The sequence below is a fragment of the Propithecus coquereli genome, unplaced genomic scaffold, assembly GCF_000956105.1.
Source record: "Propithecus coquereli isolate 6110/MARCELLA unplaced genomic scaffold, Pcoq_1.0 Scaffold482, whole genome shotgun sequence".
Lineage (NCBI taxonomy): Eukaryota > Metazoa > Chordata > Mammalia > Primates > Indriidae > Propithecus > Propithecus coquereli.
Window position 1 is genome coordinate 1,438,525 of NW_012150641.1, and position 16,931 is coordinate 1,455,455.

The 16,931-nt window shown below is 50.9% G+C and overlaps 1 protein-coding gene and 7 non-coding genes across 9 annotated transcripts; 4 read left to right on the forward strand and 4 right to left on the reverse strand.

The window, feature by feature from the left end:
* The first annotated feature begins 135 nt into the window (after positions 1 to 135).
* TRNAT-AGU lies at positions 136 to 209 on the forward strand. The gene has a single exon. It is a non-coding gene; the product is annotated as a tRNA-Thr (tRNA).
* A 397-nt stretch (positions 210 to 606) lies between these two features.
* On the forward strand, positions 607 to 688 carry TRNAS-CGA. Its single transcript has one exon. It is a non-coding gene; the product is annotated as a tRNA-Ser (tRNA).
* A 9,390-nt stretch (positions 689 to 10,078) lies between these two features.
* On the reverse strand, positions 10,079 to 10,149 carry TRNAG-GCC. Its single transcript has one exon. It is a non-coding gene; the product is annotated as a tRNA-Gly (tRNA).
* A 1,701-nt stretch (positions 10,150 to 11,850) lies between these two features.
* Positions 11,851 to 15,317, forward strand: HES7 (hes family bHLH transcription factor 7). 2 transcript variants are annotated; one of them, XM_012655647.1, is made up of 4 exons: positions 11,851 to 11,894; positions 12,830 to 12,925; positions 13,520 to 13,607; positions 13,896 to 15,317. In XM_012655647.1, exons 1-4 carry the CDS (start codon positions 11,853 to 11,855, stop codon positions 14,345 to 14,347), a joined length of 678 nt encoding a protein of 225 aa, XP_012511101.1. In that variant the 5' UTR covers positions 11,851 to 11,852; the 3' UTR covers positions 14,348 to 15,317. The 2 variants fall into 2 exon arrangements, with proteins under 2 accessions (XP_012511101.1, XP_012511100.1); XM_012655646.1 differs by having other exon boundaries at positions 11,853 to 11,894; positions 13,520 to 13,602; positions 13,876 to 14,937.
* Positions 14,906 to 14,994, reverse strand: TRNAR-UCU. The gene is given in 2 exon segments: positions 14,906 to 14,941; positions 14,958 to 14,994. It is a non-coding gene; the product is annotated as a tRNA-Arg (tRNA).
* Positions 15,318 to 15,501: 184 nt separating the features above from the next.
* TRNAL-UAG lies at positions 15,502 to 15,583 on the forward strand. The gene has a single exon. It is a non-coding gene; the product is annotated as a tRNA-Leu (tRNA).
* A 427-nt stretch (positions 15,584 to 16,010) lies between these two features.
* Positions 16,011 to 16,082, reverse strand: TRNAQ-CUG. Its single transcript has one exon. It is a non-coding gene; the product is annotated as a tRNA-Gln (tRNA).
* A 562-nt stretch (positions 16,083 to 16,644) lies between these two features.
* TRNAK-UUU lies at positions 16,645 to 16,717 on the reverse strand. Its single transcript has one exon. It is a non-coding gene; the product is annotated as a tRNA-Lys (tRNA).
* Positions 16,718 to 16,931: the final 214 nt, after the last annotated feature.

Sequence of the window (16,931 nt, forward strand, 5' to 3'; positions counted from 1 at the left end):
AACCTAAAGGGGAAAGGGTAACCTAGGAAAGATGCATCACTGAAGACCCACTGCAACCCTTATTAGGTAGGTATCGCCCACTTACAGGCACCCATTAATAGCTGATCTATCTTGAAACGGAAGCTATCCCCCACCGGCGCCGTGGCTTAGCTGGTTAAAGCGCCTGTCTAGTAAACAGGAGATCCTGGGTTCGAATCCCAGCGGTGCCTGAGGCAACTGAGGTCGGTATATTATTGCCTCGAAGAGAATGCGTTTCCACTATTCCCGAAAGGGTTTTTCTTCTTACCAAGCCAATCGCTTTGGGCTTCATATTCCCGTGCACTTTTAGTGGGTATTTGGAGGCCGAGATTCTTACTTTGCTTTCATGAACGAGGGCGAAGTAGGCATCGTAAGGTCTGCCCTCAAAAGTATGAGAGACTGGATTGGCACTCGTTTTATTGAGTCCTTATTGAGACCTTCGGGGAGCGGAGGGAGAACCGAAAAGCTGCCGCTCCAATGGAGCCGAGGCGCATGCGCATAGACGTCTCGCGACAGCGGGGGCGGAGTCGGCGGGAGGCGGGCGTGTTGATAGGCAGCTATAGCTGCGCAGGGCCGAGGCCGCACGCGGCTGTGATGGCCGAGTGGTTAAGGCGTTGGACTCGAAATCCAATGGGGTCTCCCCGCGCAGGTTCGAATCCTGCTCACAGCGCTAGTAGTTTTGGTGTATTGCTGCCTCCGGGAAGCCACAGTTTGTTTTCTAGTCCTTTCCTTCCAACAGGGAATCTCCCGCATTATACTGAGGAGCTCAGGGACTCAGCCACCTGAAACCAGCCCATGAGCGCCGTCTTGCGAGCTTCATACTCCTGCCAACCTGCAAAAGCCTTTTCACTGGTAATTTCAATTCGTAACTCCACCGAACTCAGGTGGTCCCTGCTACTGTGTAGTCATATTACATTTCCCTAATCCATTCACCTTCCTACTCTCCTATACCACTGTTTCGTTCCTTCTCTCACTTCAAACCACGAATCCCTTCTTCTTTCCTCAGCTTTACTTTCTGTTTCACTGAGAAAATAAAGCATCATTCCAAGGAGTTTCCCACCGACCTTCACGATCTCATCTACCTACCTACCTACCTTTCCTTCTCCTCATTACTGCAGATGATCGTTTCCACCTAAGTAAGGCCAGCCACTACACTTACCAGATTTCCCATCCCCTCTAGCCCACTCAAGGACATTGCTTTTTCCTATACTAGCAAATTTTCCCTCTCTACTTGATTTTTCTCATCAGCCTACAAACACTAATTTCTCCCAATTTAGAACAAGCAGGACAACACAAACTATCTTAACCCCACACCCACCTCCAACTTCCACTCCATTTCTCTGCTCCCTTCTACAGCAAGCAGAACAAGTTATCCTATACTCTGTCTCCAATTCCATCTTCCCATTCTCCTTTGAACCCTCTGCAATCAGACGTCCTCCGTCCCCACCCAAACTGCCCTTGGTAAGATTGCCAAAAATGATCATCACATTGCTAAATCCATTGACTTAGCAGCAGTTCGCAGAAAGGCTTACTCTCTCCCCTCTTAGAAACACTCTCTTTACTTGCTTTCTAGGACACTGCACCCTTCTGATATTCCTTCTACTTCTAAGGCTCAATTTTCCAACCTCTTCTCTTCTCTACCTGTACTCACTACCTTGGTCATCTCCAGATTCATGGCTTTAAATACCAGTTAAGAAATACGTTAATACATCCCCAATTTTCATCTCCAGCTCCGGAACTCTTCCCTGAGTTACAGATGCTTATATCCTATTGCCTAATTATCTTCTTCACTTGGATATCTAATAGGGACCACAAAATGTGTAAGCCAATCTCCTGGTCTTCTTCCCAAAACCTGAAGTCCTCCATCTCAGTAAATGGAAATTCCATTCCTTCAGTCAATTAGACTAAAAACCTTAGAATCATTCCCACATTTTTCTCTTTCTTTCACACTCCACGTCAAATTAGTCAGCAATTTCTATTTAAAATATGTTGAAAATTTGACTACTTGTCACTACCTTCATCACTACACTCTGGTGCAAGCCACCCTTGTCTCTCACCTAGATTATTGCAATATCCCCTAAATTTCCTGGCTTCCAATCCTTTTTTTCTTTTTTTGAGAAGGAGTCTCTGTCACCTGGGCTAGGGTGCCGTGGCGTCAGCCTAGCTCACAGCAACCTCAAACTCCTGGGCTCAAGCGATCCTTCTGCCTTAGCCTCCCAAGTAGCTGGGACTACAGGCATGCGCCACCACACCCAGCTAATTTTTTCTATATATTTTTTTAGTTGTCCAGCTAATTTCTTTCTATTTTTAGTAGAGAAGGGGTCTCACTCTTGCTCAGGCTGGTCTCGAACTCCGGAGCTCAAGGGATCCTCCCACTTCGGCCTCCCAGAGTGTTAGGGCTACAGGCGTGAGCCATCGTGCTAGTCACTGGCTTTCATTCTTGTTCCTAGTTCCCATACAGTCTATTCTTAATGCATTGGGCAGAGTGATCCTTTGAATACATAAATCAGATTCTGTTGTTCCTCTCTTTGAAATCTTCCAATGGAAGTGTCAATATGAATTCGTGGTTTTTATAGAAGTAAATGCATACATATATACAACATATACACATACATAATTTCCTAGCTCTGTTCACTGAGTAAGCCTAGAAGTAATGATATACCAGTAGTGATGAGCACATCAAGTGCCCAGATTTTGGTTACTAAACATCAGTCTCTACTAAAATGAACCTGGGCTCCTTGGAGAAAAGGCTGATTCCAGGACTGGGGCTGGGGAATTGCAAGATGATCTTGGAACACTTTGTTGCACCAAAAAGTAAAGAAATGCTCAAAGAGTGAGTGTATATCAAAAAGATACAGCAGCTAAGGCCTGCAGCCAGAGAGGCTCCTATTGGCTAAATCTGGGACAATTTGAGCATTAAAATAAATACTGATTGCAAGGGATATATTACATTGAATGAAATAAAAATCCAAAATTCATACCAATATAAAAAAATACATAAATAAATAAATAAGGTTGGGGAGGGAAAGCTCTTTCTTACAGTAAACAGAAGCAGTGCTAGTCAGAAATCATCAATGGGTGCTAAATTAGTGGGCAAACATTTGATGAGGTATAAGTAGTAAAGAGTCTTAAAGTATCTTCTTACAAGTTTCGTATTAATTGCCCTAAAGGAAAATAGTAATTTTATAGTGGAGAAACCTGGTGAACACCATTTTAACCATGTGATCGAGATCAGTATCTGTTGGGACAAAACGACATGTGTCTTTGATGTGATGACCTGAGGATACAGTATCACCTCTGTGCTGATGTTCCTGCCAAAAATGTGTGACCTAAGTAACTTGGTCTAACTATGAAGAAGCATCAGACAAACCAAACTGAAGGACATTCCATAGAATAATGATCCTGAACTCTCCAAAACTGTCAAGGTCAAGAACAAACAACAAAGAAAGATTCTTCCAGATTAAATGGAGCTGAGGGCTGGGTGTGGAGGCCAAGGCAGGAGGATCTGTTGAACCCAGGAGTTGGAGACCAGCCTAGGAGACAGAGAGAGACCCCATCTCTACAAAAAATAAAAAAAATTAGCTGGATGTGGCAGCAGGAAACTGTAGTTCCAGCTACTGGGAGGCTGAGGCAGGAAGATTGCGTGAGCCCAGGAATTAAGAGGTTACAGTGAGCTATGATTGGGCCACTGCATTCCAGCCTGGGCAACGGAGAGAGACCCTGTCTTGAAAATAAGTAGATAAATAAATAAATAAATGCATAAGGCTGAAGAGATATAATTAAATGCAGTGTGTCATTGTGGATTAGAAAAAATAAAGGACATCATTGGAACCATTGAGGAAATATGAATGTGGACTGTGGATTGAATGAGAGTATTATATTAATTTTAATGGTCTGAATTTGATAATTGTACCATTATGAACTATTATGCTACAAATGTCCTTGTTCTCAGGAAATACACACTGAGTACCTAGGGGCAAAAGGGCAAAATGGTTAAGAAAACAAATATATATAACTCTATAATATTTGAAGAGAAATGGTAAAGCAGTTGGGGCAAACAAAAACAATTAATGGGCCTGGCTAAAGAGTATACAGGAGTTCTTTGTGACTTTTTAGAAAGTTTGAAATTATATAAAAATTAAAAGTTCCGAAAAAAAAATGTCTTTAAAAAAATAAGGGAAAAGCCCTCCAAAGCCCTCTCATCTCGCTCAGGAGTGCATAGGTCTTCACACAGGTCTCACAACGACCTAGAAGGTCCTATTGAGCTGCTTCCCCCTTTATCTCAGAGCTCACCTTCTATGGCTCCTGCGGGGCTACCTTCTGCCCAGCCTTGCCAGCCCACTTGCTGCTCTCTGTTCTTTTGACAAGCCAGACACACTGCCACCTCAGGGCCTTCATGCTAGCAGTTCTCTCGGCCTGGAACATTCTTCCCTAGGCATCTGGTAACCTGCCCCTTCACCAATTAAATTACACCTTCTCAATGAGTCCTTCCCTGATCATAACATGTGAAATTACAATTCTCACTCTCCACTCCTCTTCTCTGCTTTATTCTACTTTATAGCACCATACAACAAATGGTATGTTTTGTATAATGTGCACTGACTATTTCTCCCATGAGAACACATGACCCATACGGCAGAAATCATTGTTTTGTTTGATGCTGTATCCCCAGGGCCTAGAACAGAACTGAGCCCAGAGTATGCACCCTATAAATACATGCTGGAGAAGGAAGGAATTTCAGGGTTCCAGGCCTTTTGTGTGCAGGGGTGGGGTAGGGGTTGGGAGTTGGGGGGCATTACACACTTCCTGAAGTGCTCTTGCTTTCACTGCTCCTTTTTTTTTGAGGCGGGGCGGGGGACAGAGTCTTGCTCCGTAGCCCAGGCTGCAGTGCAGTAGCATGATCATAGCTCACCGCAACCTCAAACTCCTGGGCTCAAGGGATTCCCCTACCTCCACCTCCCAAGGTGCTGGAATTATAGGGGAAGCCACTGTACCCCGCTACCTTTATTCTGCTGGGGTCTGTGCTGCTGTCTCTTTTCTTTAGTTGGGCTACCCAAGGCGAGCTTTGGGAGGTTGGACCTGGATCTTCTATCCTGGTTCTTCGCTTGGGCCTGGTACTCCTGCTTCCCAACCCCCAAACCCCCAGGACCCAGGGGGTCCCAGGAAATCAGGCTTCCCTTTGAAGACCTGAAGAGGGAGGAGCTGAACCTGGGAACTCGGCCTGGGAAGACGTCACAGCGGGGGAGCTATGTTGGCTCTGTTCCTTCCCCACCCTGCCTCCCTAGAGGCCCAGAACGTGTGGGACACGAGCTCCCCTCCCCCAAGCCCCAGTGTGGCCCACTGCTGAGAAGCAGTCAGGAAGAGGTTGAAGGCACCCACACTATTAGGTCGCGATGTGCACAATCACAAATGTACACGGCTGCAGACCCACGCGGACGCAGAGGCGTGCGAACCATATGGAGACCCTCCTTGACATCCTCAGCCACAGGCATGTTGGGGATAGGTATGGGGGACATCCTCACAGGTCACATCTGCCCGGGAGCAGTGAGCTGGAGAAAATCACCTAGTCTGTCCAATTAATCTCACACTGCCACAGCTGTAGGTTTGGGGGACCTGAAGCTTATATAGTTTTTTTTGGTGGGGAGAATGTTTTAAGAAAAAATACAAAATTAGATATAAAAAGTCATATTTAGAGTGAAACAAGAGATTACAACATGCAAATTTAAAAAGCTGACAAATGCCAGGAAGTCTAGAAAAATAACTTACAGGTATTTGTATTAATCAACTGCCTGTACAACTCTATAATACTTTCCACAGATTAGCTTCTGGCTCTATATAGTTCAAATCTTGTTTCTCTTCTACCACCCATGTCCACACAGTGCCAGGAACCATTGGACACATTCATATCACATGTGCCTTCTGGCCCTATACCCACACAGCACGAAGCCTGGTAACTGGGCACAGGGGACAGGAGTGTCCCTGGAAGCCATACCTACACCAGATGACTAGTGTGACTTCGCTATATGTGGAAGTGACTGCCCATCACCTAAATGTATCCCATGAAACTCCAGATCTTATGTGTCTCCAACCCACCTTCTCCATAACTGGATCCCCAAAATGTCCATAGCCACAGGGGGAGAGTGTGACTGAGAAGCAGCTGAAAGAGAAAGAGATAGGTCTTTACCAATTGCTGTGAAAAGAGCTAATGTTTGCAAATTTTACAGAAGCATATGGCCCTGTGAACACGTTGCTAGGGCCTTCCGTGTGTAAGTGAGGGCTCCCGGGCTTCCTCAGCTTCATGGTGAATTGGCCTCTGCACTTGAAATTCTTGGTCCCACATCTCAAACAAACTCTCAGTCCTATTCAAAAGGAACATTTTACACCTTCTTTCTCCTCAAAGGGTCTGTAGCTCTCCCCACTCCTGCGATGAGCTCCCTCCATTGTTCTTGGAGAAAGGGGAGCAACCAGGGAGAGCCCATCTTATCCTTCCCAAAAGCCCACCAACCCACACCCTTCTCTCCCACTTCACATAGGAAAGGGGTCTTTCCTACTTCTGAGGTTGGTTTTTCCACCTGGCCCTGCTCCACCCACCCTGCTCCACCCGTCCCCAGGTCTTGGTTGTTCCCATCAGCGTCAAACGTACTCTACAACCCTCTTCTACTTCCTATGCTCCTAGCCACCACACGTTTTTCTGTTCCCCATTCACAGCAAAACTTGTCCAGGTTGTCTATAGCTGCTATCTGCATGCCTTCATGTCCCAGTCTCACCTTGACCCACTCAAGTGGGACAGCACAGAAGTCACTCTCGTCTAGGTCCTCGGTGACTTCCAAGATGCCACATTAGATGGTTGCTTCTCTGCCTTTGCCTTGCTTGACCTCCTGGCAGCTTACATAGAGCGACTGCTCTCTTCTTTTCAAAATTTTATTTATTCTAGTTGGATACTTGGTCAGAAAAAAGAAAACATTTATTTATTATTTAAAATTGACAGGTAATAATTGTATATATTTATGATGTACAATGTGATGTGTGATGTGTGTGTGTGTGTGTGTGTGTGTGTGTGTGTAGTGGAATGATTAAATCAAGTTAATTAATGTAAAAGCCACCACCATCTATCCAGTTAGTGATCTCTCCCATAGCTGTTTTATCGTCACAGTGATGTACATTACCTTTTCTCTTGTTCGTCCTTCCTTCCTTTTACCTTCCTCCTTTTTTTTTTTTTTTTTTTTTGAGACAGAGTCTTAGAGGGCTAAAGTGCCGTGGTGTCAGCCTAGCTAACAGCAACCTCAAACTACCGGGCTCATGCAATCCTCCTGCCTCAGCCTCCCCAGTAGCTGGGACTACAGGCATGCGCCACCATGCCCGGCTAATTTTTTCCTCTATATTTTTAATTGTCCAGCTAATTTCTTTCTATTTTTAGTAGAGACAGGGTGTGGGGGTGGGGGGGCGGTCTCGCTCTTCCTCAGGCTGGTCTCGAACTCCTGAGCTTAACCGATCCGCCCGCCTCGGCCTCCGAGAGTGCTAGGATTACAGGCATGAGCCACCGCGCCCGGCCTCTTTCTTTTCTTTCAACAGGGTCTCACTCTGTTGATGCGGCTAGAGTTGAGTGGCGTGATTTTACCTCACTACAGCCTGGAACTCCAGGCCTCAAGTGATCCTCCCACCTCAGTCTCTGGAGTAGCTAAAACTATAGGCAGGCACCACCAGGCTGGGCTGATTTTTTAAAAATTCTTTTTTGTAGAGGCGGGGATCTCTCGAGATGTTGCCCAGGCTGGTCTGCAACTCCAGTCCTCCAGTGAGGCCTCTACGTTTTCTATGTGTGTGGTTTTTCTCTTTCTTTTTGTGTAATCACATATTTATTTATTTAAAAAAATTTTAATTATTTTTATTAAAAATATTTTTGACATTTTCTGTGTCTAGATATGCAAATACTTACCATCATGTTACAGTTGTGTACAATAATTCAATACAGTGACAGACTGTACAGGTTTTTAGCCTAGGATCGAAGAGGTATGCCATCTATGTTTGTTTAAGTAACCTCCGTAAGGTTCATACAACTAACCACGCATTTCTCAGAACCTGTCACGGTGGTTAAGTGAAGCATGACTCTACTTAAGCCAAAGACCTAGAAGGAGGAACCCGTTCAGGTTCTCTCTCCACCTCCATCACCTCAGTAGGAGCCACCATCGTGCCTTGCCTAGAAGACTGCTCTAGCTCCCCCAGCGAACTCTGTGCTTCCCTTCTCCACATAACAGCCAGAGTGATCTTTTAAAACATCAGTCAGAGAATATAACTTTCCTAATGAAAATCCTCCACTGGCTTCCTTCCCATTACACTTAGACTAAAACCCAAAGTCCTTCTGGAGTTTTCAAGGCCCAGTGGGGTAGGCCATGCCTGCCTCTCCCGTGTGATCTCTGCCACTCTTCAAATTTTCCATCCCGGCTTCGCTGGCCCTTTTTCTCCAGCTGCCACCAGCAAAGCGCTTTCCTACCTCGCAGTCTTTGTACTTGCTCTTCCTTTTGCCTGGACTCAAGGCTGCTGACTGCCCTGGGTTCAAATATCAACTTAGAGAGGCAGGTTCTGACCACCCAGAGTTAAGTAGCGCTTCACTTTCAAGTCATTGCCGCGACCGTTTTTTTGGTGGGTTTTGATGTTTGTTTGTTTATTTCCTTCCCACAGTCTTATAACCATCTGAAACTATATTATATTCTGCTTTCTTACTTATTTCCTGTCTGTCCCCCGCTCTGATGTAACAGGAGAACCCAGACCCCATGCTCCTTCAGTGCCTAATAATACTCGGCACACAGGAGGCTCTCCAGAAATACTGGCTGGGTGAATACACACAGCAGCTGCGCTCACAGACGTATAGATGCCCAGATTGTTGATAGTCTCCTTCTATTGGGGGCCAATGTCACGGCTTAGAGCTGAGAAGAGAGCGTTCATTGCCAGTCACTGTCACAACCCAGAGAAAAGACGGACACCCAGACCCTGGCCCAGACGAAGCAGACAGGCGAAAAGACAGGGGACAGAGACACAGAGCCAGGGCGAGTTAGAGAAAGAGACCCAGAGAGACTAAGACCGAGATCCAGACTCGGCAAACCAGAGACCCGAGCCCACAGAAGCCCTGGCAGCGGCCGGAGACAGTGCCAAGAGGAGGGGCGTGGAGGGAGGCCGAATGCGCCGGAAGAGAGCAGAAAGGCAGCGCTGCGAGTCCAGGAGACCCCGGCGGCCACCGCCCGGCTCACAAGTGGCCGCAGCGGGTGGCGGTGCGCCCGCCCGCCCGCCTGCCGGCCAGACGCGTGCGGGATCAAAGCGGCCGGGAAGGGGCGGGGCGGGGAAACTGGAGGTGTGAGCGAGCTTCCCAGCGGATGGCAAGGAGCGTGGGAGCGCAGAGAGTCCGGGGAGGCGACAGAGACCCGGAGAGACGACGAGAGATCCCAGAGAACTGGAGAGACCCAGATGCGGAGACGCAGATGCTGGGAGACCGGAGAGACCCGGGCTCAGAGATGCGGAGGGACGAGACAACTGAAGACTCAGAGAGACCCAGAGCTAAGTCGCTAAGAGCCCTGGAAAGAACGTGAGAGATTCGAAGAGACGCCAAGAGGCCCTCAGAAACCCGGAAAGACGGCGAGACAAAGAAGGCCCATACCCACGAACTTAGGAAAAGGAAGAGTGATTCAGAGAGAACGGAAATAAGAGACAGAAGAAGAGAAATGGAAAGAGCAAGGGGTTTAGAGTGTGTGGGGCGGGGAGGCCTGGCCCCTCCCCCGCGGGGGCCCGAGAGGACCCCCGGGGCAGGGATCCAAGCACCGTGTCCTTTCTCAGGGTCACGCCTGTGGAGGTGCGGGCTGAGGGGGAGGGAGGAATGTGGCGACAAGAGGACCCCCCAGGCCGGGAGGAGGGGAACGTGAGGACATGAGGAATCAGGGTCTAGCTCTGGGGCTTCAAACCCCGACACTGTCAAAAGGCTAAATTTAATATCTAGTAGAAATGTTTAAACCAAGGTGCTTAGAAAGCTCGTCAAATTTATCATGCCCTTTTGGGAGGGAGGAAAAGGACGACGTGCATTGGCCGGGAATCGAACCCGGGCCTCCCGCGTGGCAGGCGAGAATTCTACCACTGAACCACCAATGCAACTGGTTAGTTTCCTGCGGCTTTAACTTAGCTTCTAAGAGGTTGAGGCAGACGTGGTCAAGCAGACGGTGTAGGCCAGCAGCTCAGAGGAGTGGCTCCGAATGATCAACGTGGGTGGAGCGCCTGGCCATCCTTCCTCCCGCCGGGATCCGGCCACCGGGCCATAAAGCCGCCCCATATGGCCAGGGGCGGCCCCACACCCGGGTGCGAACAGCCCGGGGCCCCAAGCCTCGCGTGCAGGTGAGAAAAACTCAGCCCGAGCCCAGGTTCCCAAGGAGGGGGGTAGCGGGGGCTGCTAGTGCCACACATCTGTGCTCCCATTTGGCCGAGGTAGGGGGAGGTGGGATGTGTTGGGGGCCCTGATCCCAAATAGGAGCCCCTTTCTCCAGGTCTGTGCCCCTCCGGGCTGGAGCTTTGGCAAGGCAGGCTCGGTGAAGAAAACAAAACAAAACAACACAACCAACAAGGTGTGAAGGGGCGCTCAGAGGGCTTGGAGGAAGCCCCAAGTCTCTGACTTCACAGCTGTCTCCGGTCTCGGTCTGCAGCCCTGTCCTTCCATGTCCTTGTCCCTGACAGTCTTGCTATCCCGTTCAATTTCTGATTTATTTTCTCAGGCACTTTGTCCTGAAGCCTCCGAGTGTGCACGCGTCATTCTGCAGAGGGTCATGTTCTTGGTTTGAGGTGGGTGTTGGTCCTTTTTTGTATCCCTTTCTTGTCCCTTTAGGAAAACTGCCTGTTCTCTGCCCCCTTACAGTCACGAAGGGCCTCCAGAGGCACCCGGCGGGCACACGTGTGTGAGGTGTCCTGTCTGCCATACTCCTGAATCTCCTAGGATCACTTTTGATTAAAATAGTTGTGCCGTAAGTGAAAAGATCTCTTTGCTCCCTCCTATGCTTCAAGGACTTGCTTCCTCTTCCTTGAAATCCCCTCTGTTCCCCACCTCAGTCCAGCCATCCTCAAGGAGACTCTTTTCCCGGAGCACCTACTTCGCTCCGCTTCTGTAATAGCTACTTGATGACACATCGTCTTTTCCACTAGATGATCCTGCGGAACGAGCGGGGCCTCTACTGCACGTCTCAGTATGAACCTCGGAGCCTAGACCAGTGCTCTGCACGCGCAGTGAGTCTGCAGGTGTCGAGTGACTTGAATAGAACTGACATGGAACACAGTGCCACTTCTACCTCCTGGCAGAGCCCCACTTAAGTCAGGCAGATCCACCCAGCACATTATCCCGAGTAGGAGGCAAATTTGGGGGAAGAAGTATAAAATTCAGCCTGGGGGCTCAGGGGTGCTAACTTTTATTTCAGAGATAGTGAGGGTACAGTGAGCCTCCAAGAAAGCTTCAGTTCTGGGGGAACTCAGAACTTCATCCTTAAATGAGTTCTGTCCCAAATAACCTAATCTCCCTTTGCCCCTAATAACCTCCTCCCTCCAGCTGGGTTCCGCCTCCTTATACAGCCTTATGATCTGTAAACCAGTCTGTGCCCATTCGCCCCTCACTTCCCACACTCCCAGGCCAGTTCCTCTCCTTCCCCTCCCCCTTCACTCCTCCCCTTTCCGGGAGCCTCGTGCCGGGGTCCTAGCCAGGAGGAATCTGGGTGCTGAAGGGGGCGGGTCCGGGTCCTATCCCTCCTACCTGTCACCGAGGGATATAAGGCTCCAGGCGAGCAGGGATCCGGTCCACACCAGGGTCCGGAGGAGCAATGGTCACCCGGGATCGAACTGAGAATAGGGACGGCCCCAAGGTGAGAGGCGCGACGGGAGGGGGAGCAGAGGTCCCTGGTCTGGCCAGAGGATGGGGCCCTGATACAGTCGGTCAAGGGAGAGCCTGGGAATTGAGGGCTGGAAAAGGAGAGGTGCCGGGGGACCCAAGGAGCCAGGAGCTGGGGAGGAAGCTGCGAAGTATGAAGAAGGGGACAAGGGTCAGAGCAATACCTTCGTGGGCAGCGGAAGTACAGGTCTAGGGGCCTGCGTAATGGGGCTGGCACCTGGCGGCCTAGAGGGCGTGGGAGGGGGCCGGAGTTTGAGTGAAATAAGCAATAAGGGAGTGGAGCCAGGGGAGGGGGGTGGGAACAACAAGAGAAGACAGGCGCTCGCTCCTCGCCGGCTGTGAGCCGGACCTGGTCCAATGTCGTCTTGTACAGAAGGCCCCCGGGCATTGGTTCCAGAGGCCCGAGGGCGGCTGTAAGATTTTAGGAACCAGTCGGGGAGCGTGACGGCCTAGAAGGGTTTGAGCGAGAAGAGGAGGCGCGGTCGCGCTAGGTGTCTCCCTTTCTACACTCAGGGCCGCCAGCTCTGAGCCCGGCACCGTGCGGCCCACGTGCTTGCGAGCAAAGAGGGTCCCCAAAGTTCTCCACTGAGACAGAGAGAGAGACTGCACGAGACGGAGACGTAGAGAGAAAAGAGGAGGAGAAGGAGAGACACAGAGAGGGGAGGAGGGAGGACGAGACTCAGGAAAATGCAGAAGACCCGGGAGAGAGAGGAGGCGAGCTACAGAAACTGACCCTAGGGGCGTGGGGCGGGGAAGCGGAGAGGGATCTACCGGGCCCGGCCCTAGGCAATCTGGGGGCTGGGGGAAGGGGTGGAAGCCCGGCTGTCCCAGCGGCGGGATCGGGACGCCGGCGCGGCCGCGCTGAGTCTCGGTCCCGTCGGCCCGCTCTCCCTTTCCCGCTGGGCACAGATGCTGAAGCCGCTGGTGGAGAAGCGGCGCCGGGACCGCATCAACCGCAGCCTGGAAGAGCTGAGGCTGCTGCTGCTGGAGCGGACCCGGGACCAGGTCAGTCCCTCTGCCAGCCCCGGACCCCCAAGCATCCCATTCCCGCGTCCCAGGGCTTCCCACTGGGGTGGGGACATAGGCTGGATTGGCGACCCTGGCCCCAAGGCATCCTGACCCGAGTCCCGCCCTTGGAATCCCATCCCAGACCCCCTCTGGCTCTCAGAACGCGATCTTCTTCGCCGCCCCTCGGGTCTGTAAGTTTCACGCCTGGCTCTGTAAATTTCACTCCCTGGGTGGGTCAGTTTCACCCTTTGGGCCTTTAAATGTACCCTTCCCTTCCCCCACACCCCTCAGGGCGGCCAGCATCAGTTCTGCTGGGTGGTTAATTTCACTCCCTGGGTTGCTTTTTCAAATCTCGTCCTCACACGTCGGGTGTTGGTTCCATCCCCCCGGGTTGGACAGTTTCGTCTCAGGGTGGGCCAGGACCATCCTTGGTCATCCACTCCGCATTCGGTCCCGCGTTCTGTAAGCAGCGCATAAATGCGATCCCGGGAACCCCCAGCTCCTGCATCCGCCCCTCCCTTCTTCCCCCTGCCACTTTCCCCCTCTCTCCCCACCCCTTTCTGTCTCTGCGCCCTCCCCTCCCGTCTGTAGAACCTCCGGAACCCGAAGCTGGAGAAAGCAGAGATACTGGAATTCGCCGTGGGCTACTTGAGGGAGCGAAGCCGGGTGGAGGCCCCGGGTACAGCGCGGGGGTGGGGCAGCGGAGGGCGGGAGGGGGAGTCACGGCGGCTCGGGCCGGGGAAGACCGGGCGGGCCCAGAGGTGGACGGTGGGCTTGGGGAGTGACAGATTCAGCTCGGAGGCGAGGTTAATAACACCCGCGCGTGTCTGTCTCTGTGTCTCCCTCACTCTCTCTCCGTCCATCTGGTTTCCTGTCTCTGTCTGTGCGCCTGTCCGGCCTGGGTATCTCTGCGCCCCGCCCCGCCCCTCACCCCTTCTGGGCCCCTGCCCTGCCACCGCGGCTCCAGGGGTTCCCCGGTCCCCAGCCCAGGACGCCGAGGCGCTCGCCAGCTGCTACTTGTCCGGCTTCCGCGAGTGCCTGCTCCGCTTGGCGGCCTTTGTGCACGACGCCAGCCCGGCCGCCCGCGCCCAGCTCTTCTCCGCGCTGCACGGCTACCTGCGCCCCAAACCGCCCCGGCAGGAGCCGGGAGATCCGAGGCCTCCAGTGCCGCGCCCTCCGCTGGACCCCGCCGCACCCGCCCTTGGCCCCGCGCTGCACCAGCGCCCCCCAGTGCACCAGGGCCCCCCTAGCCCGCGCTGCGCATGGTCCCCATCCCTCTGCTCCCCTCGCGCCGGGGATTCCGGCGCGCCGGCGCCCCTCACCGGACTGCTGCCGCCACCACCGCCGCCTCACAGACAAGACGGGGCGCCCAAGGCCCCGCCGCCCCCGCCGCCCGCTTTCTGGAGACCTTGGCCCTGAGCTTTGGGGGGGTGGAGGCGGGGGCTGGGGGTGGGGTAGAGACTCCAGCCCGTGGGCAGCAGAGGGACCCGGGCGTCCGGGCGAGGAGGTGTTGGGGAGGGCGGCGGGGCGCGCCGGCTCAGCGCGCGGGTGAGATGTGGTCTATATTAGAGTATCTATATAAATATATATTTCCCTGGTTCCTGTCCCTTTTCCCTGACCCCCTCCCCTTCGCGTCTAGGATTGTACCCTCTTTGCTCTCGGCCCAATCCCAGTCCCTTTACAAGTCCCTAGTGCATGGAATAAAGTGGTTATTAAATCCCCGTGTGTCCCCGAGCCAGGGGCCTGCCTTTATCTCGACGTCCACGCCCACTTTCCCTTCCCTTCTGTCTCCCACCCCCAGTCCTGCTCTCCATGGCCCAAGCTCCGGGGCAGACAGGTAAGTAAAGAAGAGAGCAGAGCGGAGACTGAGGTTGGAACTGAAACCAGGAGGAAAACACAGATAGGGTAGGGGAAGAAGGTATGGGAACTTTGGAGAAAAAAACCGGATAAAAAGGAAAGAAAAAATTCAAATAAAATCGACTCTGGTGGGATTCGAACCCACAACCTTTGAATCGCTCATTTCAGTCACTAGAAGTCCAATGCGCTATCCATTGCGCCACAGAGCCACCTCGCGGGTAGTGGCGTTCTGTGGCTTACCGATATTAGCATGGGAAAGGGGCAGGGTGAAGGGGTGTGCGTGAGGGAATCGGGCGGGATGTGTCAGGGGTGTGGGTTTTGATCTCAGAAGCCAGCCAGGTGGAGGGAGCGGGCGCAAAGCTTGTGAGTCAGGTGGGAATGAGGGCGCGCAAGAAACAGGGAGGAAAAGCAACCGAATATGAGCGAGTGAGCGAGTGCAGAGCTCCGACTGCCCGCTTGGGGTGCTTCCAGCTCAGGCGCACCCCACTCCCAGATATGGCCCCACCCAAATAAACATTTTTTGTTGTAAATTTCTGTGTGTCTCTGTTTCTTATGGTTTATCTTTTCTAGCATCTGCTGCTCTGCGGTCTACAGTCTCGATGGTGTCCCATTCCTGGTATAAAAAATGTAGAAAAGGACAACAATTTAACTCTATCATCTTTGCCCATTTCTTCTAGTCTCTTAGGAGGATAATCGGAAGAACTCACTTCCGTGCGGGTAGCGTGGCCGAGCGGTCTAAGGCGCTGGATTTAGGCTCCAGTCTCTTCGGAGGCGTGGGTTCGAATCCCACCGCTGCCAGGCTGTTTTTCTCTTCGTCTAAACGCTATGTAAGCTAAGCACTGTATAAGGGGTCATGTGGTATATTCCTTTGATTTTAGGAAGCCCCTACAAGTGGTTTCACCACTGTCTTCCAGACAGATCTTACATTCCAAATTAAGACTTGATGGAAACTGCTGAAGAAATCTTCATTTCTTCATAATCTGATCTCTATTTTAACGTTTTCTAATACAATATTTTCATCTCAAAATCAGCCCAACCTCTAGTATACTTACGTGACTTACTGTATGTTCTTCTGGCGGTGTGCTAGATACATCTTACTCCGAGAGGAAAGCTCAGTTAGCGTCCTCTTTCGCTTTTGTTTTTCACATGCTCTCTTATCATGAAAGAAACATGTCATTCATGAAACCAACAATAGGACATTCTAGTGGTAGGTTAAAAAAGCTCAAGGTTCCACCGAGATTTGAACTCGGATCGCTGGATTCAGAGTCCAGAGTGCTAACCATTACACCATGGAACCCCCCGTTAAGGGTTTCTTCACAGATTTTATAAGTTACTATACTTTCTATTCTGCACGTTTCCCCCATCCACTCGTTATTTACTGAAAACAAGAAGAAACAGAAAATTCTCTGTTGACTATGGCGGACACCGCTAACCTGCGCCTGAAATATAAATTGAGATGTACTGTCAACTTCTATACATAGCGGATTTAGAAGACTTTGCATAAAAAAAGACAAAATTTTATTAATGATTTTAAATATTGCTTACATATTAAAATAAGACTTTGGAATATTGGGTCGTAAGTAAAGTATAGTACTAAATTTTATTTCACCTTTTTTTTTACTTTTTAATGTAGCTACTAGAATATTTAAATTGGAATATATGGCTTACATATGCACTGCTCTAAAACATCTTTACTTTCCCTCTGTCATTCGCTCTACCTTTCGGAAAGTAATTTCTCACCCCACTTAATACCATTTCTATTTCCTTTTAAAACAGGTAAATGTGTTTTTGTCACTGTTTTCTATTGTTTTATTCGAAGGGGCACAACACATTAATTGTGCTCAAAAGCAAAACCTTGACGCCCGAACAGGGACTTGAACCCTGGACCCTCAGATTAAAAGTCTGATGCTCTACCGACTGAGCTATCCGGGCTCTTGTAAACTTATTACTGTCCAATGTATAAGAGATTTCCATAAACGGAAGTCCCGGCGGACAAAACCGAGAGAGAATTGTGTCTGCGCAGAGGATTCTGGCACAGAGAGCGAGCGAGTGAAGGCCGCCTGCTGCTGATTGCTCTTTTTTATTTTGCCTCTCTTCCTCAGTGGCCCCGCCGAGGCTGGGACGCTGGGCTAGCTCGTCGCGGAGG